The sequence below is a fragment of the Rhinatrema bivittatum genome, chromosome 4 (assembly GCF_901001135.1).
Source record: "Rhinatrema bivittatum chromosome 4, aRhiBiv1.1, whole genome shotgun sequence".
NCBI classification, from domain to species: Eukaryota; Metazoa; Chordata; class Amphibia; order Gymnophiona; family Rhinatrematidae; genus Rhinatrema; species Rhinatrema bivittatum.
Window position 1 is genome coordinate 103,341,498 of NC_042618.1, and position 25,838 is coordinate 103,367,335.

The 25,838-nt window shown below is 42.5% G+C and overlaps 1 protein-coding gene across 4 annotated transcripts in view; it reads right to left on the reverse strand.

Annotated features, from left to right (window-relative positions):
* Positions 1–25,838, reverse strand: part of RMDN3 (regulator of microtubule dynamics 3) — a 167,575-nt gene that overhangs the window by 38,465 nt on the left and 103,272 nt on the right. For all 4 annotated transcript variants that reach the window (XM_029598573.1, XM_029598575.1, XM_029598574.1 and 1 more), the window contains one exon: positions 524–599. In XM_029598573.1, coding sequence (XP_029454433.1) covers positions 524–599 — 76 coding nt within the window. The remainder of the gene's footprint in view (positions 1–523; positions 600–25,838) is intronic.

Consider the following 25,838-nt stretch of genomic DNA (forward strand, 5'->3'; position numbering starts at 1 on the left):
CTTTGAGGTGTGGGTGTGTGGCCTTACTTGGTCACAAGACTTTCCCATCACTTTGCTGTGCTTGTTCCAGGCCTTTCCCATACCATTTTTTTTTTTTTTGCTCGCACTACCTTTCGTGCAGAAAAGTGCTATACTGTTTTTATCTTCATGAGTTTCAGTAGAGAAAAACCACAAAGTAGAATTCCTGCAGTAGGCATGTGACCTCACCACAAAAATGGATTTCTGGCTAACCACACCAATGGTGAGTTAGCCCAAAACAAATGTCAAGGTTAAACCAAATCTACAGAAGAGAGGGCATCATCACTAACCACCTGGATCTGCTGTTCCAAAAGGTATTTCTGGGATTTGTGTTCTAGACAGAATAGCAGTTCAAACAGGGAATATGCCACTCTGAAAAAAGAGAGGTGCAAATGCTAGCAGCACTGACATTAGTTCACAATCATGGCATTTTAAGTCTGCCCTATTTCCCAAATCTCATAATTTAACCTCCCGGAGGAGTCCATTTTCATCTCTTTCCACTCACCTTAAACACGTATCCGATCTGAATACGCTTCTGAATACTCTCAAAATCTGATAATTGACCACAAAGAATGGCATACCTACAACATAGAAGAATTAGATATTGTAAGTCACAACATCCCTCTTGCCATGGCTATGAACATGCAGACAAGAAATAAAGAAAAACTTCCTAGGACTCGTTCGTGAGATCCTGAAAGAGGAAATCCCAGGATTAGTATGCACTGTTCAGATTATATTGCACTCAGATTGCAGAAGCCATATGGAGACAGGATCTAAGAGGCCTTCAAAATTCATGTGCTACATAATCTTTGGATTATTTTTATCCTTAGCAATCTATAAAGAATCCAGCTCTCCCCAGTACCAATATAACTACCAGAATTCTGCACGCCAGACTGCCTCAATTGTAACAAAAGTGTTCTGGGATGGATATGTCAATCTTATGTCCCTAGAGGAGGGAAAAAAAATATGAATCCTAGCACTGGTGCCCTGGGTTGTGAATCTTACTACAGACACTAGGAACTTAAATATTAAGATACTGAGGTCTACATATTCAATCAAGCCAACACACAGAACAATAATTTGAATTTATTCAACACCTTTTATCCAAAACAAGATCCTAATTTGGTCATAAAAATATCAGAGAAACACGCAAGCAGCTTCTGCTGGAATGGCTATCATGGCATTTGTTTCTGCACTATGACATTATGCATCAGATACTGGAGGCAAATGGGGCTACAAGAGATGAAGTCTCAGCTTTCTCTGCAAAGATCGCCAATCCTCAGTTACTAAGCATTCAATATTACTGACAGTCCTGAAGAGAAGGGAAAGTTCCAGCACTTGCTTTGGCTTACAGGGATAGCCCCTTTTCCCCAAACCAATTCATAACAAGAAAGAAAGCCAGAACAAAGGACTGGCATAGATCCTACTAGATTCTGCCAGAAACTATGAAGAAGCGTAACTTGTTCAGTGTGAAAAACAATTCAGTATACAGTTCAGAAGTTTTTCTGCCTTGTTTACAAGAAACACAATTTTCCTCTTATAGCATGCTAGACACCTCTCCCCTCATTTCCACTGTCACTTAGTGAGGAACACTATTCATTTAGTTTTTAAACTCTACAGAAACTAACACCAGCACCATTAAACAGTAAAAGGTGAAATTTAAAAGCTGTACACGCGCCAAAGCCAGGAGATATGCTCGTGTCTTAGGCCGGCGTGCACCACATGGATTTTAAGAAGCACCCAAGTATGCACAGATCTCCCCGTACATGCACAAATCGAAAAGGCAAAAAAATGGGTGGGGCGTGGCAGGGTCTGAGCGGGACATGGGTGGTCCAGGTCTGTAACATGAAGTCTGCATGTAAGTATTTACACGCACACTTGTACGCCAGGGTCCACTATCGTGTAACTTTACTTCGGCTATTGATGGCGTATAAGTTGTCAAATAAGAAAAAAATCAGGGCCAGTCAGCAGGATTTGAAGGGTTGGGGCATTTGAGTAAAAGGTAGGTTTATCTAACTAGGGGGTTAGAAGTCCTATCCTTTACCAGTGCGAACTGAAAACGAACCGGGGAAATGGGTATTTGTGTTGGTAAAATCCAACCACTTTCACGGTAGAGGTAGCATCTGCGCACACATGCACGCTTCCATATAAAATTGCGTGCACATGTACGCACGTACTGCCAGTTTCATAACATACACGCATACATGTGCACCCGCGCGGCTGTTTAAAAGTTACCATCTAAAGGGATAATTTTAAGACTGTCTGAATAAGTGCAATTTACTTGCAGACTTTGCCCTAATTTTCAAAGTGAAAATATAAACATAATTTTGAAAATGGAAAATCTTGAGCATGGTTGCAAACCCTTCCTCCTCACTACCTCTGGGAATACCTCTTGCCACTATGGGTAAAAGTACACACCTAGAGGCGCTATATGCATACTTTTACCCACAAATAAGGTGGGTAATTTTCAAAACCTGTGGTTTTGAAAAGACCAGTCCCTATGGCCAAGGAAAAACTCAGTCATACGAAAAAAAAAAAAAAAAAAAAGAGATGAGGCAGAAAACTGTATCGCTCCAATGGTGAGTCCGCACCTTGAATACTGTGTGCAGTTCTGGACACCGCATCTCAAAAAGGATATAGCTGCACTGAAGAAAGTGCAGAGAAGAGCGACCAAAATGAGGGGCATTGAACGGCTGCCCTATGAGGAAAGGCTAAAGAAGTTAGGGCTGTTCAGTTTAGAGAAGAGAGGACTGAGGGGAGATATTATAGAAGTCTACAAAATCATGAAAGGACTTGAACAAGTTAATGTAAATCAGTTATTTACTCTCAGATAATAGAAGGACCGGGGGTATTCCATGAAATTAGCAAATAGCTCATTTAAAACAAATCAAAAAAATTCTTTTTCACTCAGCGCATAGCTAAGCTCTGGAATTCCTTGCCAGAGGATGTGGTTACAGCAGTTAGTGTAACTGGGTTTAAAAAAGGTTTGGATAAGTTCCTAGAGGATAAATCCATAAACTGCTATGTCGGTAATTAATAAGCAATAGTAGCTTGTGATCTATCTAATATTTGGGAACTTGCCAAGTACTTGTGACTTTGATTGGCCACTATTGGAAACAGAATACTGGGCTTGATGGACCCTTGGTCTGATCCAGTATGGCATATCTTATGTTCTTATGTAACTCAATATATTCCCATTCCTCTGGCTTCTCAACCCCTCCGGATACCAAACATAATAAACTGTCAATACATTACACAATTTCTAAACTATAAAACAAAGGTATAGTTTACAGATCTAATTAATAATCAGTATTACTCATTAAGCTCTTTGCACCAATCCACAGATTCCTATGTAGACCTCAACTCAATAATAGGTTCACCAGGTTGCTAAGCCTCTGATGTTACAGATAGCAGGAGGAGATTGCAAGTTTCCTCTCCCCACACAAGCTCTTAAGCTGTTGACTTTCCTAAGTGTAGCATTCTTGCAGAGTCCAGGTCCTTCAGGTTAACAGAATGAGAAACAAGTCTAAAAGGAGACCAAGCACCTTCAAGTAGTGGTTAGCAAGAATAAGCCAACATAAACAACCTTCTTCATGTTCCTTAGCTAGCAGAGTCTGTGCAACAAGCAGCTTGGCTTTTTCAATCAATAAAATTAAAGCTTGAATGAAAAAAAAAATCTGTTTCCAATTAAATGAAAGAATTAAAATGAGATGGAGGAAGTTAATGTGCATTGTCAAACTATGTTAGAGTGCAATGGATTTCCACAGACCACAGATGAGACAAGACTGCACTATTTCTAACAAAATGTTTTGTTTTTTAATAGGATAAGTACAAAAAAGAAAAGAACTTAAAAATTAAAATCTCTTGCAATTTTCCATTTTATGAACAGCTGTGACATCTACGAAATGTATAAACTCCGAGTCTTTAGCATATATATCTATTTCAGTGCTACATCTCTTGAATTTGTAAGAGATTCCGTCTACATTCGATTGGTTAATTGTAGATGGCATCCCTATATGAATCAGTAATTAACACACAAACTTCACTAAACGGAGAGCTACATCTTTACAATAAAAGCTCGATTTGCTAAGCATTCTTCCATATAGAGAGAGGGAGCAGTTTTCAAAGGAGAATAGTGTTTACCCATGGAAAAAGTCTCCCCACTTCCCCGCACCCTGTGTAAAAGTACATGTGGAGGTCCATATTCAAAAGCCATTTAGACAGATAAAGTAATAGTTATCCATCTAATTGGCTTACCTGGCTATATTCAGCCTTCCAGCTAAGTTCTAGCCAGCTGGAAGGATAAGCGGCTAGAATTTAGCTGGATAAGTTAGGGATGGTCCAGGGGCATAACTGGGAAGAGCTGAGTTAGCTGGATAATTCCGATATTCAGAGTTAGCCGGATGACTTCGCTGGCTAAGTCTGGTTGAGTCAAAGAGCTGTCCTAAAGTTAGCCGGCTAACTAAGAGAACCGGCTATATTCATTAGTGTGGTCGCACTGCGGAATATTCTTCCAAAGTTCGGCCATTAGGTTTATCCAGGTAACTTTGCCTTCTGGACTGTGTCTGAATAAAGACCTCATGCTGCCACATACTTTTACCCATGGCAAAAAAAAAGTGAAACCAGTGGGGCAGAGACTGTAAAGTACACACAGAGGGATTTCATTTTGAAATCCAAGTGAATACTTTACCCCTGTAAAGCGCATGGGGTAAAGAATCTCCACTGTTTTGGCCAGCTGACGGATTTTAAAAATGGATGGTCTGCGGGGGAATCTTCCTTGAAAAATTGGCTTGTAGTCACATGGAGTTTCAAAACTGCCCTCAGAATGAGGAAGCTGTTGCGGCTCCGGCTCGGCCCCGGCCGCTCCGCTCACCTGTGCAGGGCTCCGCTCTGTCCCAGCCCTCCCCGGACCTCCGAGGGCCCGTACCGCCGTGCTTCCGGCGTCCCCACGCGGCGCCCGGGCCTGCCTCCGCTCCCTCTATGCTGCTGCCGCGCCGCCGGAGCAGCCAGCGTCTTGCCGCGGCTGGCTCCGCCCCCTAGGGGCACGCGCGCGCGTCTCGGCCCGGGATTTAAAGGGCTAGGCGCGGGGAACATGCCTCCTCCCTCCAGTGACGTCAGACGCGACTGGGCTACTTAAGCCCTGCAGTCCCTCTCCTCAGGGCCTTGCAACGAGGTTCCCAGGTTCGCCCTGCTCCCAGTTGCTGAGTTCCTGCTCATCGTTTGTTCTTCTGGTTTTCGACTTCGGATTGGCTTGTGGTTCTTCCTGGCTCCTGACTTCAGTTTGGCTTCGGTGATTTTCTGGCTCTCGACCCGGTTTGGCTTACGGTACTCCTCTGGCTCTTGACTCGGACAGGCTGACGAGGATCCTCTGGCTCTTGACTCGGACAGGCTGACGACGATCCTCTGGCTCTTGACTCGGACAGGGCGACAGCGATTCTCCGGCACCCGACCCTGGCCTGGTGAGCAACGACTCCGTCGGTAGAGATCTCCTAAGTCCCAGCGGCCGGGTTCCTACGGGCTCCTCCCGGGGGGACACCGGCTTCCAGGGTGAATCTCCTAAGTCCCAGCGGCCGGACTCTTACGAGCTCCTCTCGGGGGAGTACCGGCTTCCAGGGCGAAGATCCTCTTCCACCAGGTCAGCCTCTTCTCCTGGCCCTTGGTCGCATAGGGCCCTTCGTGTCTTCCTCTCAGCTGTCCGCGAGCCTGCTTCCGCCGCCTCCCGGTTGGAACCGGTGTCACAACCTCTCTAAGGTATCCCATCTTCTGGTTCCGATCGGCCCAAGGGTCCACGAAGCTTACAGAAGCGGCTTTAGTGTATTAGGTCCTAAGTGTTATTCCAGGGTTCATATCATAAAAGGATATCATTAGGATTCTATTTAGAACATGAACATCACTTAGATATCAATATTCAGTAAGCCAGCCAGCAGCAAAGATATCCGGATAAAGTTACTCGGATAACTATAGCCAAATATTCAGCAGGACAAATCTCTCAGTGAATATACATGGCTAAAGTTACAGGTAACTCAAATATTGGCTTAACTAACAAAATAAACATCCAGCAGCCCCCAAGCCCTTCCACGCAAGAAAAAACTGTTGCTGTGAAGGGCCCCATTTCCTCCCGATCCCCCCATAAACATTTATGTAGCAGAGGAGCGATCCTGCTCCCTCCTTATTCTTCCAATAAACGTTTATGTAGTGGATGAGTAGCCCTGCTCCCTCCCCCGATCTCCCCAACAAACATTTATGTAGCAGGCCAGCAGCCCCCCCCCCTCCCCAAATTCAGTGAAGGGACCAATCAGAATGCCAGTGAAGTGAATCAATATTAAATACTAGTAGAGCTCTCTGCTGTTCCGGCATTTAATACCGAAACCAGAGAGAGGAGGACATACAGGATATTTGCTTACCATAAACGGTGTTCCCCGTAGACAGCCAGATGAATTAGCCATGACACGTGGGTGACGTCATCCGGTGGCACCAAACAGATCCTTCTCTCTAAACTCACAGAGCTTCTGCGCCACTCAGCACGTGCGGGAATTCCCGTGTGTATGTTGCCTCCAGTCTATTTGGAGCTAGCTCTAGCCACGTAGTCTACTCTCCAGAGAAGGAGGTGGGTATTTAAGCATAGCTAATTCATCCTGCTGTCTATGATGAACACCGTTTACGATAAGCAAACTTGCTTTCTCCATTGACAAGCAGGGCTGAATTAGTTATGACATGTGGGCAATCCCCAGCTAAGGGTTGCCCTCCCCCCTCCGTGGAGAATAGACTACCGGCTGAACAAGCTATGCAAAACTGCTTGTCTGAATGTACTGTCCACTCTTGTAAAGATTGTCCAGAGAGTAATGGGACATAAAGGTGTATACTGATGACCAAGCTGCAGCTTTGCAGCGGTGCTGGCGGCAGCCTCCAGGCCACGGAAGAAACAGCATCGGGGGCTGGCTGGCGGCGAAGAGGAGACTGCTCGCGGCTTAGCTGTGGGCAGGATCATAACACCTTGAAGATCAGTGCCAGGGTTTTGATTTTGGTTCTATAGGAGACTGGTTGCCAGTATTTTTGTAGTATGCTATATGATCATTCAGTTTGCATCTTATCATTCCAGCTGTATAACTTTGCATTATCTGGAGTTTGTAAAGGTCTTTTTTATTAATAGTCCTTTGTAAATTGCATTACAGTAGTGTAATCTTTATATTTCTATAGAATGGATTACTGTGAATAGGTCTGCCTTCTCAATTAGAGAGCATATTTTCAGTTTATGTAATTGGAAGAGGCAGCCTTTTAATGTTGCCTGAATTTGTGGGACAATGGTTAGTTCTAAGTCCAGCTATTCTCTGAGGCTTTGACTTGCGTTTTCGGGGGAGCTCATATTTTCCAAAAGGAATTTTCAAATCAGCGATTAATCCGTTCATATTTTGTATCCAGAGAATCTGTGTTATTGGGTTCAATTGGAGTTTGTTTGTTTTTTTTTTTTAATCCATTCTTGGATGGCTGTGAGACCAGTCGTTAACTTTTTTTTTTTTTTTTTATAGCTGTTGGTGGGTCCATTGGTTCCATAGCTGCTTATATTCCCCAGAGTATTGTTAGAAATTCCCTGAGGAGAAAACGGATGCACCTCCAGCCAGTCATACATTAAGGAAGAAGGGAAAGCAAGTATTGTTTCAGCTCAGCAAGAACCATTCCTTCCAACCAAGTACAGACTTCTCTCACAGCTATAAGCATTTCATCCGTCTAGCTGTCTCCTACTTCAAAGTGGGAACTATTCTGTAATAATAGTATCCCATTTCAACACAAGCTGACAGCTTATAGTGACATAAATTACAAACAAAAGGGAAAAATGTTTTCTTATGGCCTAGTGCAGCTGAAAAAATATTCGGACCCATACTGTTTCTGACATTTGACCCTCAAATACCGGAAATGAATTTTTACTGCTCTGAAGAGAAAATCAAACTTGATCTCTAACGTTGTTTGTTAAAATAGGAAGAAAGTAAGAGCATAACACAAATGAGAAAATTGACAGATAAGCAATGATTATTATCCAAAAGGAATGATATATTTTTCTCGCCACAAGATATACAAAAAGATAGACATAGGTAGAGATAAATTTAGATATGAAAGAGGAAATCCATTACAACTCCTAAAATATATACCAGCTGGTGAATATACTTTATTTTTTTGGCTGGTGCAGCTAAACCTGAAATTGTATGCACTGCAATACATTTATGAGATGACAAATTGTTCTTAAATCTAAGATCTAAATTGAATTTAAAACAATGACATGCATGGCAGAAGAAATGAATAGAGATTTAATCGAGGATATTTACAAAATTGCTATGAAGGAGAGCTGATGTTGCTGTTTATTATTTAAGCATATATTCGTCTATTTCCAAGATTTAGTTCAGGGCAGATTACAATATCATGATTGTAAAAGCGTAAAACAGTACAATGTAAAATACATTAATAAAATAATTTCACAAAAATACAAAAAATAAAACTATTTCGTCACTTAAACACTTGCGTGAAATAAAAAGCTTTTAGAAAAAGGTTAAATCATTTTAAGTTACTTTTTTCCCTTAGCCCTTCTGGAAGGGCATTCCATATGGCTGGACCTGCATATGAAAAGGCTCAGAGACAAGTAGATTGCAAATGATGGACGCAAAGCAAGGGGATCTCCAACTGGTATTTTTCTACTGAGTGCAGCATACGTACTGGTGTGTACCAGTGTATTTTATCTTTTAAACTGCAATACCAATAAATTAAATGACATGCAATACTTTACTGGCAGCCAATATGAATGAATTAAAATCGGGGTAACGTGGTCAAAAGACCTTAAAAAGCATTCTTACCACAGAATTTTGAAAACGTTGTATGGCTCTTACATGGGTTTTGGGCAATCCCAAGCACAGGCCATAACTGACCCTATAAGATGGACTGTAATATCAACTGAAGAGGTCTTTTGATAACAGATGTCTAAGTAGCCGCAATATTTTCAACTTATAAATTCATATATTGACTACATTCCTCCAATGAGGCTTAAAGGTTCATAGAGAATCCAACAAAATTCCCAGGTTTCTGGTTTCAGATACTACCAGTAGGAGGATCCCATCAGACCTCAGATCAGTAATACCAAGGGAATCTAATGTGCCAGATGTTGATTGGGACATCCTGGCTGCAGTGCCTTCTAGAAGCAGGGAGATCCTGGAGTCTCTGCAAGGAGAACTGTTCCATCAACTGGTAACCAAACCCACACAGAAAGGGGCACTACTGGATTTGGTGCTTTTCAACAGGGACAGTGTTTCTGATTTGTAGTGGATGATTATCTGGGATCCAGTGATCAGCGGTGTGTGGTTCAATGCCAAAAATGCAAGAGATGAAGACTCATTGAAAGGTGAAAGTCCTAGACTTCAGGAATATTAACACTGTTAAAAATGAGGGAGTATTCTCAACAAGTTGTTAGCTGGATGGGAAAATCTAGGGAAACAAGAGCAGGGAGAAAACTAAAAGGAGATATGTGAGCAAGTAAACTTTTTGTTACGAAAGTAAATAAAGAAAAATAGGAAAAGAGAGGCTGCTGTGGTTTTCTAAAGAATTTAAAAGGCAAGGAAGAAAAGGTTTGCATTCATAAACTACAAGAGATCACAGAAAGAGGAAGACAGGTGACAATATCTGGAAGAGCTAAGAGAAGCTGGGAAAAATAATCAGGAATGCAAATAATCAAATGAAAGAAAAAATAGCAAATATGGTAAATCAGGGGACAAGATTTTTTATTTTTTTTTAAGATAGGTGATAGAAGGAAGTGCAAAACACTCAGGCAAAGGGGACAAATATATAGAGGCTGATGAGGAAAAAGCAAAATTACTTAGTATGTCTGTTCAGTGTGGAAGGGTCAGGAGCAGGACAGGCCCAGCGTGACTGGGTGGGCATACCGTGCAGCTGCATGGGATGGCACACCTAGGGGGGGCGCTGAAGAAAGGACACAGGGCGCCGGCGGCGACTAACCCACTGGAGGCCAAAGGAGAGGTGCTCAACGCGCTGGCAGCTGAAAATGAGAAGCCCGGGTCTTTGGTTGTCTGTGCATGCACAGCTTCTAATCCTCCCCCCTGATGAAGCAGGAAGGTCAGAAGGCCATGGTAGAGTTCATTCCACTATGGCCCGAAGACAACAGAGGCCCATGGGGCTGTTGTAGAACCCATTTCACCAAGGCCCCATGACGACAGGAGGTCTGTGGTGGAGCTCATCCCACCATGGCCCGATGACAACAAGAGGCCATGTATGTAAGTGTGTGAGAGCCTGTATTTGTGTGCATGGGTGTATGTTTGTATGTATATATACATGTTTGTGTGCCTGTGAGAGCCCAAGTATCACATATAGACTCTCACAGGCAAGCACACATAATGTATTTGTGAGGGGGACGGAGCCTGTGTATGTTAGAGAGGGAGTGTGTGAGAGAATGAATGTGTTATTGTGCGTGTCTGTGAGAGAGAAGATAACATTTGTGACTGGAAATCACAGGTAGGGAGACAAATTATTTTTTAATCCTTATTAGTTCTAATGATTGGGTGTAATCTGATGATTCTGCTCTTTCGAAATATTGAATTTTTTTGGTGGGGGAGAATAGAACATTTTTTAATTATTGGATATTTTGAAATATTTTATTGGTGTTTGAGAAATTTTGGATATTCTATTCACTAACTGGTTTGAAATATTTATTCTTTTAATGAATATGATTTTACTATTATGATTGATGTTTTATATTTCTTAATTTTATTATTTAATGTTTTATAAAGAATGATAATGTTTCTGTTTTTCCATTGCTGCTCTGCAATTAGAGGCTGGTTTGTTGTGGATTCCAGTTCAGGTCTTCTCACACGTTTCTGTTTATACTTTCTGATCTCTGTATTTGGTGAGGGTCTGTGTTCTGCATTTGTGACCCAGAAGAGGTATTTAGGTGAGGTAATTTACTGCCATGTAATTTCTGTATAGGGATCTATAGCAACCTGGTTTCTTAAGAGTTTTTTTGGTGTTCTAGGGCCTGGTGTAATATGTGCAAAGTTGCCTTTTCATAGATAAGGTTGTTAGGGTTGATTTGTATGGAGGTTTATTATATTGTAGTGGTAATTCTGTTTATTCATGGCTTTCGGTGAGCTAAGCTCATACCCAAAATGCATTACAAAAAGTCTAATTCCGAGGAGGGAGAGAAACTAAGATGGCGTCCTGAGAGGTCGTAACTCTGTTTGCTCCGTGGTTCGAGATTTCTGAATTAGCTTTGGCAAATTTTCCTGGTAAAGAAATGCCCCGCAAAAGAAAAGGCAAAGTCCGGGTATATCCACCAGACCCCGACATTGCTACGGGACGTTTAATTTCTGAGTTCGCCTCTTCCATACCTGTTTTGAGGGCTTCAACCCACACTGGAGAGCAGGCGAGAGGAGAGCCTTACTCCCCTGGGGAGCTTTCGTTGAGCCCTCCAGCCCCGAGAACGCCGTTGGGAGCTTTGCTGCACACCGACGACGGAGGAACAGAGGCTCATGTTGATGACATCATACGGAGAGTATGGCTGGGTGGCCCAGAAGCTGCCGGTTTGCCTGGAGGGGAGTCGAGAACCCAAGCGGCCGCTTCGCAAAGAGGAGAGGAGCAGGAAGCAACTGAAATCCCCACACCAACGGGAGAAAGCAGCAAGTCTGCCGGAATTGGGGTAAGGAGATCCCCTCCATTGCAATTTGTCAAACCAACGGTTGTAACCCTTGATACAATCTGGGACTTTATGGTGAGGATGTTGGATAAACTAGACAATCTCGGATAAACTAGACAATCAGGCCCTAAAGTTGGACGAGATTGCAGCTAGAGTTGTGACACAGGAGCGGGACATCCAGCAGAAATTTGTGGAATATGATGATTCATTTAAGAAAGCAAATGAGGAAATAAAAAATCTCCACAGTATAAGTGCCACTATGATATCTGAAAGGATACATATGTCGAGGAGACTGGAATCAATAGAAAACTTCATGAGGCATTTAAATATAAGATTACTAAATTTTCCTATTGTAATGGGGGAGATACCCCTGTTAACTCTTAGGAAATATGCAATGGAGATTTTAAAGATACCTCAAGAAGAAATTCCAGCTGTAAAGAAATTATTCTTCTTACCCAAAAGAACCAACCCTGTCTCGGCTATTTCAAATGTTCAAAGGTTGGATTTTCAAAATCTAACCGAATACTTAGAAAATTCTAGTATTGAAATTGTGGATAGGGCTGTACTCTTTATTTGTTTTTTTGATGAAATGAGTGTTTCAAAGATTATGAAGAATTTTAGAAATATAAATGAATTATACTGTGGTGGTCTTGTACGTGTGTATCCTGACCTAGCTAAGCCTACGCAACAGCGTAGGAAAGCTTTCTTACGGATGAGATCTGAGACCCTAGCACTAGGAGCCAGCTTTATGCTGCGTTACCCAAGCAAGTGCATCATTAAGCTGGCCAGAAATACTTACATATTTTTTCTACCGGACCAACTGCGGGTCTTTTTGGATGGGAGAAGACAACCTAGTGAACTATAAAGGGAGAATTAGTTTGGTTAAGGAAACAGGAGCTAAAGTGTATTTCTTTTTTCTTTATTATACTCCTCTGTAATATTTCTTTTCTCTCCACGTTTTCCTATGTAATAGAGGAATTTAAGTAGAAAATGTAATTTAAAACCCTCTGGGTTAAGAGGGTTAATTACTTTTATGTTATATACTTCATGATAGTTGCTTAAGATGGTATTCTTTGTATTTCCAATGCAAAAGTTTGTTTTGTATATTGTTAAAAGATGATAAATAAAAAATAAAAAAAAAACAAAAACAAAAAGTCTAATTCCACTGGAGATCCAAGTATCCCTTTTGCAGAGTTGTCTGGTTGGCACCACTGCAGTGCATGTAAATATAATATGATGTTGTGATTTATTGCCTCAGAAGACTGTAGTTTTGAATGTTCTTTTTCATGTAAAATTTGTTATAAATGCATAATTTGTGTATGCCTGTAAAGGGTGTGGGAGTGTGTATGTGTGTGCAAGGCTGTAAGATTTGCCTGGGGCAGCGGCAGATTCCCGATGAAGACCAGCCCGGGGATTCACTGCCCAGGCCGGCCCAGGAGATACCACGTGGTCTGCCGAGCTCTGAAGACTTGCATCTGTCGCGAGTATCAATCATCTGAGAAATGGAAACACGATTTCTCAGATGACCCTCCTGCAACCACCACTGGAGGCGAAAGCAGACTTCCATCGGCAAGTGGAGCTAAACCTGAGACTGCGGGTTCCAAAGAGACAGCAGTGAGCGCTGTGTATGTGTGTGAAAAAGGGTTCGTGTGTATGTGAGGGTGCTAGCTTGTGTGAAGGGATTGTGTATGTGTGAGACTGAGCCTGTGTGAAGGGGTGCGCGAGAGAGAGACATAGGTAGCCTGTGTGAGGATGTATGTGTGAGAGAGAAAGGGAGATTGTGTGGGTGTGTATGCAAGAAAGAGGGTCCGGTATGAGGGGATGTTTGTGTGTGTGCGAGACAGTCAGGGAGCCTGTATGAGGGTGTGTGTATGTGTACTAGAGAGAGGGAGCATGTGTGTGAGAGAGGGAGGGACAGAGGGAGCCTGTGTGAGGGGCAGTACTGAGAATGGGGTCAAACTCTGGGACTGGCAATAGAGTGGAAGGGGTTGAACCTAGAGGTGACGGGGCGAGATACTGGCAGGTGGAGGAGTTGGGGCCTGAGAGGGCAAAGTGGTCAGGGGAGTAGGGAGAGCAAGTGGAAGGGACACTCTTACAGCGAATTTCTAGGCAAATTCTGCTCAAAATATTTAAAATTCTTTAAGTAATAATTTTTTCTGTATTAATTTAAAATTTAATTACTTAAAGACTGTCATGTAAATTGTATTATTTTGACCAATATAAAGTTTGCAGAATTGTAAGTTTTTGTGTGCAAAATTTTAAATTTTTTTGCGAATTTCCCCAGGAGTAATACTCAACTAGAGCAGGCAAAATGGGTGTCCTAATTGGTCCTTATTTGCTCTCACCTACAATGTTATTCATTTATTTATATTCAGGTCACAGTTTTTCACTAGTAGCTCAAGGCAAAGGGCTTACAATCTACTACAGTACAGTTAAAGCATGAATCATGAAATAGCTTTTACTGCATGATTGTCCATATCACAAAACCATGATAAAATCTGAAAACCATCAGTGCCCACTGCAGTGTAAGTCTGGAATGGACCAGGAGATGGTGTTTCAGATACATTAATAAAGCCAGGAGGGAGCACAGCAGTGAAATATCAGAGGGTTTTGGAAGAACAGCATGGTAATCCTCTTTTTAACAGTGGATGCTGCATATCAAGACAGTGACCCGTAACTGGAGCCATTTGTGAACCTTCAGTCAGCATGTTACCTTCAAAAATCAGACATGAGGATACATTTCAGAAAGTATTTCTACCAGACTATAGAACCAAGAAAATCATTTCCACAGCAGGGCAAGATGGCAACAGATTGCAAGACTAGAAAGCAACAATGTCATAACAACAGATTACACAATGTCAAGAACCTGGTACTTGACTACGAAGTCTGAAAACACTCAGCAGGTCGGAGCCTCTATGTGATTAATGGTAGCACGTATTTGGGCTAGGTCCAATTAGATAAAGGATGGAAAAAAACAAAACCCACGAACACCTATTCTCTGGATCTTTAATGCTTCCTATTTTGATAGCTTGGAAAAAGCTGAAATTCTCCCTCTTTTTGCCCAAGATATGTCAATAGTGCTCTGCAAATGAATTTTCAGGAACATTTAAAAACATAAGAACATAAGTTGCCATATTGGGTCAGACCGAGGGTCCATCAAGCTCAGCATCCTGTTTCCAATAGTGGCCAATCCAAGAATTGAGTTCCTGGCAAGTACACAAACATTAAATAGATCCCATGTTACTAATGCCAGTAGGAGCAGTGGCTAGTCCCTGAGTCAGAGGTTCCCAAACCTGTCCTGGAGGACCCCAGGCCAGTCAGATTTTCAGGATAGCCACAATGAATATGTACGAGATAAATTTGCATGTACAGCCTCCACAGTATGCAAATGTTCTCATGCATATTAATATGGATATCTGAAAACTTGATTTGATGGGGGTCCCCCACGACACGTGTAGGAACTACTGCCCTAAGGCAACTTGATTAATAGAAGTATATGAACTTCTCCTCCAGGAGTCTATCCAAACCTTTTTGAATCCAGCTACACTAACGACCCTAACTATATCCTCCAGCAACAAATTCCAGAGCTTAATTGTGCATTAAGTGAAAAAGAATTTCCACTGATTTGTTTTAAATGTGCTACTTGCTAACTTCGTAGAGTGCCTCAGAGTCCTCCCATTATCTGAAAGAGTAAATTATCGATTCACATTTACTCATTCTAGTCCTCTCACAATTTTATAAGCCTCTATCATATCCCCCCACCATTTCTTCTCCAAGCTGAACAGCCCTAACCTCTTTAGCCTTTCCTCTTAGGGGAGCCATTCCATCCCCTTTATCATTCTCTCTGTACTTTCTCCAGTGCAACTATATCTTTTTTGAGATGCGGTGATCAGAACTGCACACAGTAATTTAGGTACGGTCTCAAAATGGAGTGATAGAGATATTATGATATTCTCAGTTTTATTCACCATTCCCTTCCTAATAATTCCTAACATTCTGTTTCCTTGTTTGAACGCTGTAGCACACTGAGCTGACAATTTCAATCCACTATGAAGCATAGATCTTTTTCCTGGGTGAAAGCTCCTAATGTGAAGCCTAACATTGTGTAACCACAGCATGGGTTATTTTTCCCTATATGCATCACCTTGCACTTGTCAATATTAAATTTCACCTGCCATTTGGATGCCCAATCTTCCAGTCTTGGAATGTCCTCCTGCAATTTATCACAATCTGATTGTGATTTAACTATTCTGAATAATTTTGTGTCATCTGCAAATCTGATCTCCTCACTTGTATCCCTTTCTAGATCATTTATAAATATATTGAAAAGCACTGGTTCAAGAACAGATCCCTGAAGCACTCCAGTGTTTACCTTTTTCCACTGAGAAAACTGCCCATTTATTCCTATTCTCTGTTCCTGTCTTTTAACCAGTTTGCAGTCCATGGGGCCGATGTAATAAGACCTGTGGCAAACCAGGCACCATTTATGAGCGCAGGTTTTGATCACCGTGCGCAGCTGAAGATGCTGCTTCCATGGGATGTAAAAAACAAATTATGCAAATGATTTGCGCACAGAAATTCACGCACATATGGAGAATTGCACATATCTAAGCACGGTAAGGGCCAATGTAATAAGGGACCGCATCCGCACTCAAAACCTGCGCCAAAATTCCATGCATAAAAGTGAGCGAGCAAACGGGTCTTCCTATTAAGTGAAAGAATGACCCTGGAAAGTATTTTTAATATTTCAAACAACTGTGCTACAGAAAACATGGCAAATATTTTCATGGATGCTAATTCACACTGGCACTCAGCCAGCAGTGAATATGGATGCTCTGGTGCCCAGAAAGGCGCCTAGCAAATATTACTAGGCGCTGACCTAGGTCGCGAATGTATATGATTGGGCGCCCAGAAAAGCGAGATAGGCGCTCAGCTAGGTGGTTTTCAGGATGCTCGGATGCCAACATAGGTTCCCCAAGTCAGCACTGACACTTAACTTGTTCCCTGACCATGGCGGTAAAAAATCCACATTAAAAAACCTGCACTAGCATCAGCGTGGCTCCCTGCCAATGATTAGTTAATCACCTCCTTTGCATGCCGTTAGCATGCATTCACGCAGAAAAAACTGTGAGTTTGTAAGTGTGTTTGTACGTGCTTTTTTCCCTGTGCACAAAACCCTTATTACATCCCCGTGTAGGGCTTTTCACCACCTGTTCTGAAAGGGCATTCCAGGCATTCACCACCATCTCCGTGAAGAAATATTTCCCGACATTGGTTCTGAGTCATGATCCCTGGAGTTTCTTTTCATGACCTCTAGTTCTATTGATTTCTTTCCAATGGAAAAGGTTTCACAATTGTGCATCATTAAAACCTTTCAGGTATCTCAAGATCTGTATCATATCTCCCCTGCACCTCCGCTCTTCCATATTCAGATCCTTCAGCCTTTCCTCATAAGTCTTCCAATGATGAGCCCTCACCATTTTGATCATTCTTCTTTGGACTGCCTTTATCCTTTATGAGATACGGGTACCAGTACTGAATGCAGTATTCCAGGTGAGGCCTCATCAAGGACCTGTATAAGGGGATTATCACCTCTTTTTTCTTACTGTTTATTCCTCTCTCTATGCTCAAAAAGGGCTCCAGGGGCGATCCGGGAAACTACAGACCGGTTAGCCTGACTTCAGTGCCAGGAAAAATAACACTGGGCAACAATGAAAGTGTTACTGACCTAAAAAGTTCCTACTCTGTAGTATCTTGATGTGCTGAACATGAATATGACCATGAAAAGTTTTTATTGGCTCTCGTTTTGAAGATATTTAATATAGTTCACTTTCTATGTTTAGTCATGTAAATTTATCCAGTAGGACTGTAAATAAGCCTAGAATGATGTAATATTGCATCATATTGCATAATACCATCATGCACACATCATCCAGAGTTTATTACATCATTTTCTGATGCAATGCAGTTCTACTGCCATGCTGCTGCTGAGTAAGCTGACGTCAGCAGTGTACTATATGAAGCCCAGTCAGAAAGGGTGAGCATTTGAAATATTCATGCTGGCTGACTACTGCTGGACACTCCGCAGAGATGCTCCCGAACAGGTATACAAGAGACAAGCAAAGAAATCTAAAACGTAGTCTATGACTTCATTTTTCAAACGGTATTAAGCGTAGGTCTCCTACTTTTGGCATACAATTCAAGATGTAATTATATTATTGCATATTACAAAAAGACTAGAGCCAATTTTGCATTTTCACAGTCACATTCATGTTTAGCACATGGAAATTTATAAGAATTGACTAATTTCATTTCTGTAACATGACTTTTGTGAAAATTTGTTGCCCAGTGTAATGGAAAGTGTTCTAAACATCAAAATCACAGAACATATAGAAAGACATGGTTTAATGGAACAAAGTCAGCATGGCTTTACCCAGGGCAAGTCTTGCCTCACAAATCTGCTTCACTTTTTTGAAGGAGTTAATAAACATGTGGATAAAGGTGAACAGGTAGATGTAGTATACTTGGATTTTCAGAAGGCGTTTGACAAAGTTCCTCATGAGAGGCTTCTAGGAAAAGTAAAAAGTCATGGGATAGGTGGCGATGTCCTTTCGTGGATTGCAAACTGGCTAAAAGACAGGAAACAGAGAGTAGGATTAAATGGACAATTTTCTCAGTGGAAGGGAGTGAGCAGTGGAGTGCCTCAGGGATCTGTTTTGGGACCCTTACTTTTCAATATATTTATAAATGATCTGGAAAGAAATACGACAAGTGAGAATCAAATTTGCAGATGATACAAAATTGTTCAGAGTAGTTAAATCACAAGCAGATTGTGATAAATTGCAGGAAGACCTTGTGAGAGACTGGAAAATTGGGCATCAAAATGGCAGATAAAATTTAATGTGGATAAGTGCAAGTTGATGCATATAGGGAAAAATAACCCATGCTATAGTTACACAATGTTAGGTTCCATATTAGGTGCTACAACCCAGGAAAGAGATCTAAGAGTCATAGTGGATGACACATTGAAATCAGTCAGTTCAGTGTGCTGCGGCAGTCAAAAAAGCAAACAGAATGTTGGGAATTATTAGAAAGGAAATGGTGAATAAAACGGAAAATGTCATAATGCCTCTGTATCGCTCCGTGGTGAGACCACACCTTGAATACTGTGTGCAATTCTGGTCGCCGCATCTCAAAAAAGATATAATTGCGATGGAGAAGGTACAGAGAAGGGCTACCAAAATGATAAGGGGAATGGAACAGCTCCCCTATGAGGAAAGACTAAAGAGGTTAGGACTTTTCAGCTTGGAGAAGAGACGGCTGAGGAGGATATGATAGTGGTGTTTAAAATCATGAGAGGTCTAGAACAGGTAGATGTGAATCGGTTGTTTACTCTTTCGGATAATAGAAAGACTAGGGGGCACTCCATGAAGTTAGCATGTGGCACATTTAAAACTAATCGGAGAAAGTTCTTTTTTACTCAAAGCACAATTAAACTCTGGAATTTGTTGCCAGAGGATGTGGTTAATGCAGTTAGAATAGTTGTGTTTAAAAAAGGATTGGATAAGTTCTTGGAGTAGAAATCCATTACCTGCTATTAATTAATTTGACTTAGAAAATAGCCACTGCTATTACTAGCAACGGTAACATGGAATAGACTTAGTTTTTGGGTACTTGCCAGATTCTTATGGCCTGGATTGGCCACTGCTGGAAACAGGATGCTGGGCTTGATGGACCCTTGGTCTGACCCAGTATGGCATGTTCTTATGTTCTCATACTCTACCTCCAGGAAGAAGATCCAGGATGGATCTGAATGGCGTAGGTTCGGATCAAGGGTGAACTCCTCTTTGAGACACTTGAACGCTTGGATAGCGTCCATGGTTCAGTTCTTGGTATCCTAGCCCTTTTTAGTTAAGGCTGTGAGTGGCGCCGCTATGATAATCAATGCAGAGTTGTAACAACCCATCTTTCCTCCCTACAAAAATAATCCAACCCCTGCAGGTGAGGAAGAAGGGTGAATGTAGCCTCTGTCTAAATTCTCTAATATATTTGGACATAGCCTCTGTTTTAGGAGCAGATAGTGGGTATACTCTGCCTCTGGGTGGAACATTGCCAGGGACTAAGTCTATGGCACAATCGTAGGAACAACGAGGCGGCAGGATCTCCGCCTGTTTACTGAAAACACCCGTGAATTCAGTATATTGTAGTGGCAGATCTGGAAATTTAGAGGTAACTGTCCAAACTATGGGCACCATAGGGAAGACTATGGCAAGGCATTGCTTATGACAGTTAGGACCCTCCCTGGGTCCAATGTGGTCCAATCGATGTGGGGCTGCTGTGGCATGAACCACGGCAGTCCCAAGATAACCACATTTGCTGCCTTGGGCAACATATAGAGGCTGATCTGCTCTCAATGCAGGATCCCTGTTTGAAGTGGTACTGTGGCTCTTGTGTCGAGTCCAAGCAAAAGTTCTCTGTAAACGGAGATTGAGAGTGAGTGTCCAAGGAAACCGTTGGTATGTGGTAGTGCTGGATCACAGCCTCGTGGATAAAGCTGCCCCAAGCGCCGGTATCCAGAAAGGCAAGACCCTCAGCCAAAAAATCCCCAAGGGATAGACATTCTGGTACTAACAATTGTGGAGAGGTGCAAGGGTAGCCTCTCCCACCAGGCCTAGGGTCCTTGAGTTTTCCTGGCTTGTCTGGGCAGCACCTTGTGAGATGCCCAGATGCAAAACAGTATAAACACAGGTTCAGATTACGGCATCTTTGCTTCTCTTCTGCTGATAGCTTGAAAAAATCCACTTGCATGGTTTCCATGGGTGCAGGTCCCAGCTCCAGAGGAGAGTGGGGGGCTACAGAATGCTGTAAATTCAGGGCAAGGCAAATAGGGCAGGGAGCTGAGTCTCTCTCTTTGGCCTGTTCCTGGAACCTCAAGTCTAGTTGTATGGCTAGGCTAATCAGGCCTTCCAAGGTATATTTAATGCATCCCTAGAGTCCTGGAGAGTCGCAATCAGGCTGTCACTATCCCATTGAAGTTCAGAAGCCAGGGTGTGGAAGTGCACTGAATACTCTCTCACAGACCGAGAGCCTTGCCTAAACTGTAGGATTTCAAATGTCTTGGAAACCATGCAACTAGACTCATCGAATATTTGCCAAAATTCTTGCACAAAACGCACCAAGTCTCCCAAGAGGTGAGGCCCAAGCCAGTGCGGTGCAGCCCACGAAGAAAGACTGTAAGTCACTTTGACTCGGTCTCTTGGAAACAAGGGTGCCTACAATTCAAATTGCATCCAGCATTGTTTGAGGAAGCCTCAACATTTTAGTGGATCTCCATCGTACCTCGGAGGCTGAGGCAGGTGGAACATGGGAGTAACAAGCCGTACACTCTATGTACCTTCAACAAAATCCTCGCATCATAAACGTGCCATATCTACAGCAGGCCCCATTCAATGGAATGCGCTCCCACCAGACATTCGGCTTGAGTTCTGCCACTCTTCATTCAAAAAAAAACTTAAAACCTGGCTCTTTAGCCAAGCTTTTCCAGGACCATGATCATCATTTTTTCCCCTCCAACCAGCAAGAACATATCTTCTTCACAAACCCCCATTTTCCATACCACTACCTACTTCGGTATCTAATCTCTTGCTGCAGGACACTTGAGACTTTCTCACTTATACGTTATAATTTTTATGCTCAATAAGACCTGTCAACTTAATTGTTTAAGTCTTTTTTTTTTTTTTTTTTTTCTCCTTTCTCTTTTGGTCATCAATGTTACAACGTTATTGTTAAATTTTGAACTTATGTACACTGTTCCAAGTTTCATAACCTTGTTCTATGTAATGCCTTTTGGCAATTTTCATGTTCTGTTTCAATGTAAACCGATGTGATCTTTATTTCATATAGGAACACCGGTATATAAAAATCTAAAAATAAATAAATAAATAAATAAGATGGGTGCCAAAACCGAAGCCGGAGCAGGTTGGACCACAACGACCTGAAGATATCCAGCCATAGTGTTAATCTGATCCTGCAGTTGCAGGAGCTGTTGTCCTAAGCTGGCGATGGCGGAAGCTGTAAGCGAGTCCACCGAGCCCATGGCCTCAGCAATCTGTAAAGGGTAGCAGATGTGTGGGCCCTTTATGCGGCTGCATGACTGAAACAGCCATAAGGGCATACCTCCCAAGGCCTATGCCAGCAGCTGGCGATTGTGCCCTGTAGTGAGACAGTCTGGAGCTTCACCTATACCAGTCACTTCCCCCACGGATTGAACCTTTGGGTTCTAGCGGCCAGCAGTTCTTAGGCAGGTCCTTAGGGTGGTGAAGAGAACTAGATTTGAAAAGCACACCGGGGTCAGGGCAGGCAGAAGACTAACAGAGTCAGAGACAGGTCAAGGTCAGGGCAGCAGGCTAGCAAGAGTGTTCAGGTCCAGGTGGCAGACAATCGTGGTCAGGTCCAGGCAAGGAATCGGGTCCAGGTGGCAGGCAATCGAGGTCACATCCAAGCAAGAGGTCAAGATCTGAGTGGAGAAAGACACACTGAAGACACTGGACAAAGAATAGGATAAAGCAAGGCTGAGCAAGGCAAGGCTAGATTCAGGAACATAGGAGAACAGAAACTAGGAACATCTAAGCATCACATACTGCAAAGCAGGAGACCCACTGCTGAAGTGAAGTAATGCTGCAGGGCCCTTGCTTAAATGTTCATTTGATATATTTTTACGTGCATAACAAAAAAGAAGAAACAATAGTGGGATACTTTTAAAGAACTATGATTAAATATAAGGCTGAAGATAATTGAAGTGTTTAACCATACTCTACTGATGATGCCTATTATGATGGTCTATATTAGAATGATGTATAGTTGTTGATGAGGTGGACTATTGTCAAACACATTTCACATCTGTGACACTTAGTTTGACTGAAGGCAGATTCTGTTGCGTTGGAGGTGGACCCTTAGCTCGAGGTGGGGCTAACGCTATCCGCAGGGAAAGCCCTACGGGTCCCCACCCGTCTCCCAGCCAGCAGAGCTGGCTGGGAGACTGAGGCCGACTGGAGCTTCGCCAATACCAGCCCACGTTCCCCGCAGGTTGAGCCCTTGGGTGTGGGGGCTGGCTGGTCCTAGGCAGGCCTCCGTCAGACGACTCCCAGTTGAAGAAGTGGTAGGTAGCCAGGGATCAGCAGAGGTATTAGGAAGACCGAAACAGGTTCGGACGAGGCAGGGATCCAGAGACCCAAGCACCAAGGAGGGCCAGGAACAAGAAAGGGTGACGCCCGGGTAGTAGTTGGCCGGAGCCTGAGAGGGCCAAGTCCAGGAAGATACCAAAAGGCGTAATGGCATCAGGGCAGGCAGCTGAATTAGGTGAGATATGGAGGTCAACAGAGCGAGGGTCAAAGCTGGGGGGGGTCAGTCCAAAGCGTAGTCCAAAATGTAGCAAAGGTCAAAGCCAGGGGTCAGTTCTGAGCGTGGTCCAGATGTAGCAAGTGTCAAAGTCGGAGGTCAGTCCTGAGCGTGGTCCAAACGTAGCAAGGGTCAAAGCCAGAGGTCAGTCCTGAGCGTGGTCCAGACTTAGCAAGGGTCAAGCCAGAGATCAGTCCAAGCAAGGCTAGGAAGGGTCCAGGAACAAGTCAGGAACAGGAACCAGGAATGAAGGCGGGAACAAGCAACAAGCACACGACAAGCGTGGAGACCTGTTGCCAAGGTGAGGAACTAGTGGCGGGCCCTGCCTTAAGTAGCAGGGCCTGGTAACGACATCATCCGGGGCCGCGGGTTAGTTTCCCACCGCGGCACCTTTAAAAGACGGCAAGGCGCATGCGCGCCTAGAGGGCAGCAGGACGCTGGACGGCGGAGTCTCCCTGCAGGACACTTGGGGAGACCCGCCGGGAGCTGGGGAGGTCCAGGGTGGAGCCAGGAACGGCCGAGGAGGCAACGAAGGCTCGGGAGCATAGGCGGCTGCCCACAGCCACGAGGGAGGACAGGCCTGGACCAGGAGCTGGGCGCCGGAGGTGAGTAGGCCCGGTTGCGGGCCTGCTGCAGACAGGACACGCAACAGATTCTATGTCGATCTTTCTAGGAGAAAGAAGTGCCTTGACAACTTTCTCTTTGATGGTAATTCCCCATTTGAAGGTAATTCGAGGAGGGGTATGAAAACACAAGTGAAGGGATAAAATTCTCCAATGCTGTTTGATGAGGGAGAAAATTTATGTGAAAGATTAGAATAGCAAAGTACCACGTCACTTCATCAATCAAAGACTTCGACTTGTATTGTAATAAAGCATTCAATCAGAGAATTTGGCTCGCAGAAAAGCCTGTTTAACTATGTTTTTGGGAAATCTATGATTATAAAATCTTTGTTTAAGGTCTTTAGAACACTTGAAAAAATCCAATGAATACAAACACAGTCTTCTAATTCTAAAAAACTGATCAACTGCAAGTCTACTTTTAAAGGGTCTCGGATAAAACTTTCAAAGCAAAACAAATTGTTGTGCTCAATGGCCTTGTGAAACACCATGGTTCTAATAGAATCCTCTTGATGGATAATTTGGATGACTAAAAAAGAAATGGTGTTTCAGTCATACTGCATAGTGAAGCATAGATCATTGTTCTGTGTAGTGAGCCAGCTATGGAAAGTAATCAGTTGTTCTTCAGATACATTCCATATAAAGAAGATGCCATCTATAAAATGACTCCACAGGCTCACATGCTTAAACTACGGATGCAGGTAGAAAGTGTGCTCCTCAAATGCTGCTATATTTAAGTTTGCAATATCTGGTGCTGCTGGAGAACCCACAGAGATGCAATGTTTTTGACGACGTATGATGTCCTGGAACAAAATCTGTTTCATACAACACAATCTCATCTACAGCAATCACAAATTTGGAGGGTATTCATTAAGATTGTGGACGTTGTGCTAGTTCATCTCTAACTAGGGTTAATGAATTCTCTTGTGGTACATTTTTATAACACGATACAACAGCCAGAGACATGAGTAATGAGTCAGTGGAGAGCCAAGCAAAAGATTTAACTTATTTAGAATTGGGAAATGTCCTGAATAAAAGATTTCAATAACTTGACCACTGGTTGCAGAAACAAATCTATAAAGATGGCAAGTGTTTCAAAGATAGATTTATTTGCTGCAACTATCGTACAGCATTGGTGGTTAGTTAAGTGATTTATGGATCTTTGGTACTTCATATAGAACAGGAGTGCTAGGATTTGATATAGCTAAAAATGTTTGTTCTTTAGTAGTCAAGAAGCCAGCTGAGGATGCCTCTCCAAGTAGCCTTGATACTCGCTGAACTAGACAGGGAGTTGGATCTGCAGGCAAGAATTCATAATAGCAGGAATCCTGTAGTTGTCTCAATATTTCATTATTATAATCTGTGGTGTTCAAGACCACTATACCACCCACTTTGTCCATGTATAAGAGGAACCATTTAAGTTTACATCTTCATAAAAATTGATTTTTTATTTTGAAATAACATTTCTTTAAAAAAAAACAACTGCTGGTCACAATTTATGTGTGATCAGTGCAAATGATGGTGGTCATATTCCTTATATCCAGAAGTTAAGATAGTGTACCAGGTCAGCCATATAGGGGATTTTTACAATTACTGATATATATTTTCTTCTCCTGGAGATACCCATGCCAGAAACAGTATTTAATGGTGACAATTTAGTGGAAATTAAACAAATCAAGGTGAATCTGAAAGATGTAATACAGCAATCTGACAAACTAAAGAGTAGCAAATTATATGGACCAGATGGTTTATACCCCAGAATTATGAAAGAATTCAAAATGAAATTGTAGACCTATTTCTAATTAACTATCATTAAAATCTATTGTATCTGAAGATTGGAGTGTGGCCAATGTAATCGCAACCTTTATAAAGGGCTCCATAATCGATCGAGGAAAATACAGACCAGTAAGACTGGCATCTGTACCAGGAAAAATAGTAGAAATTATTCTAAAGAATAAAATCACAGAACATATAGATAGACATGGTTTAATGGGTCACAGCCAACATGGCTTTACCCAAAGAAAATTTTGCCCCATCAATATGCTACATTTTTATGAAGGAGTTAATAAATATGCAGATAATAGTCAGCCGTGAGCCAGCAGATATAGTGTATCTAGATT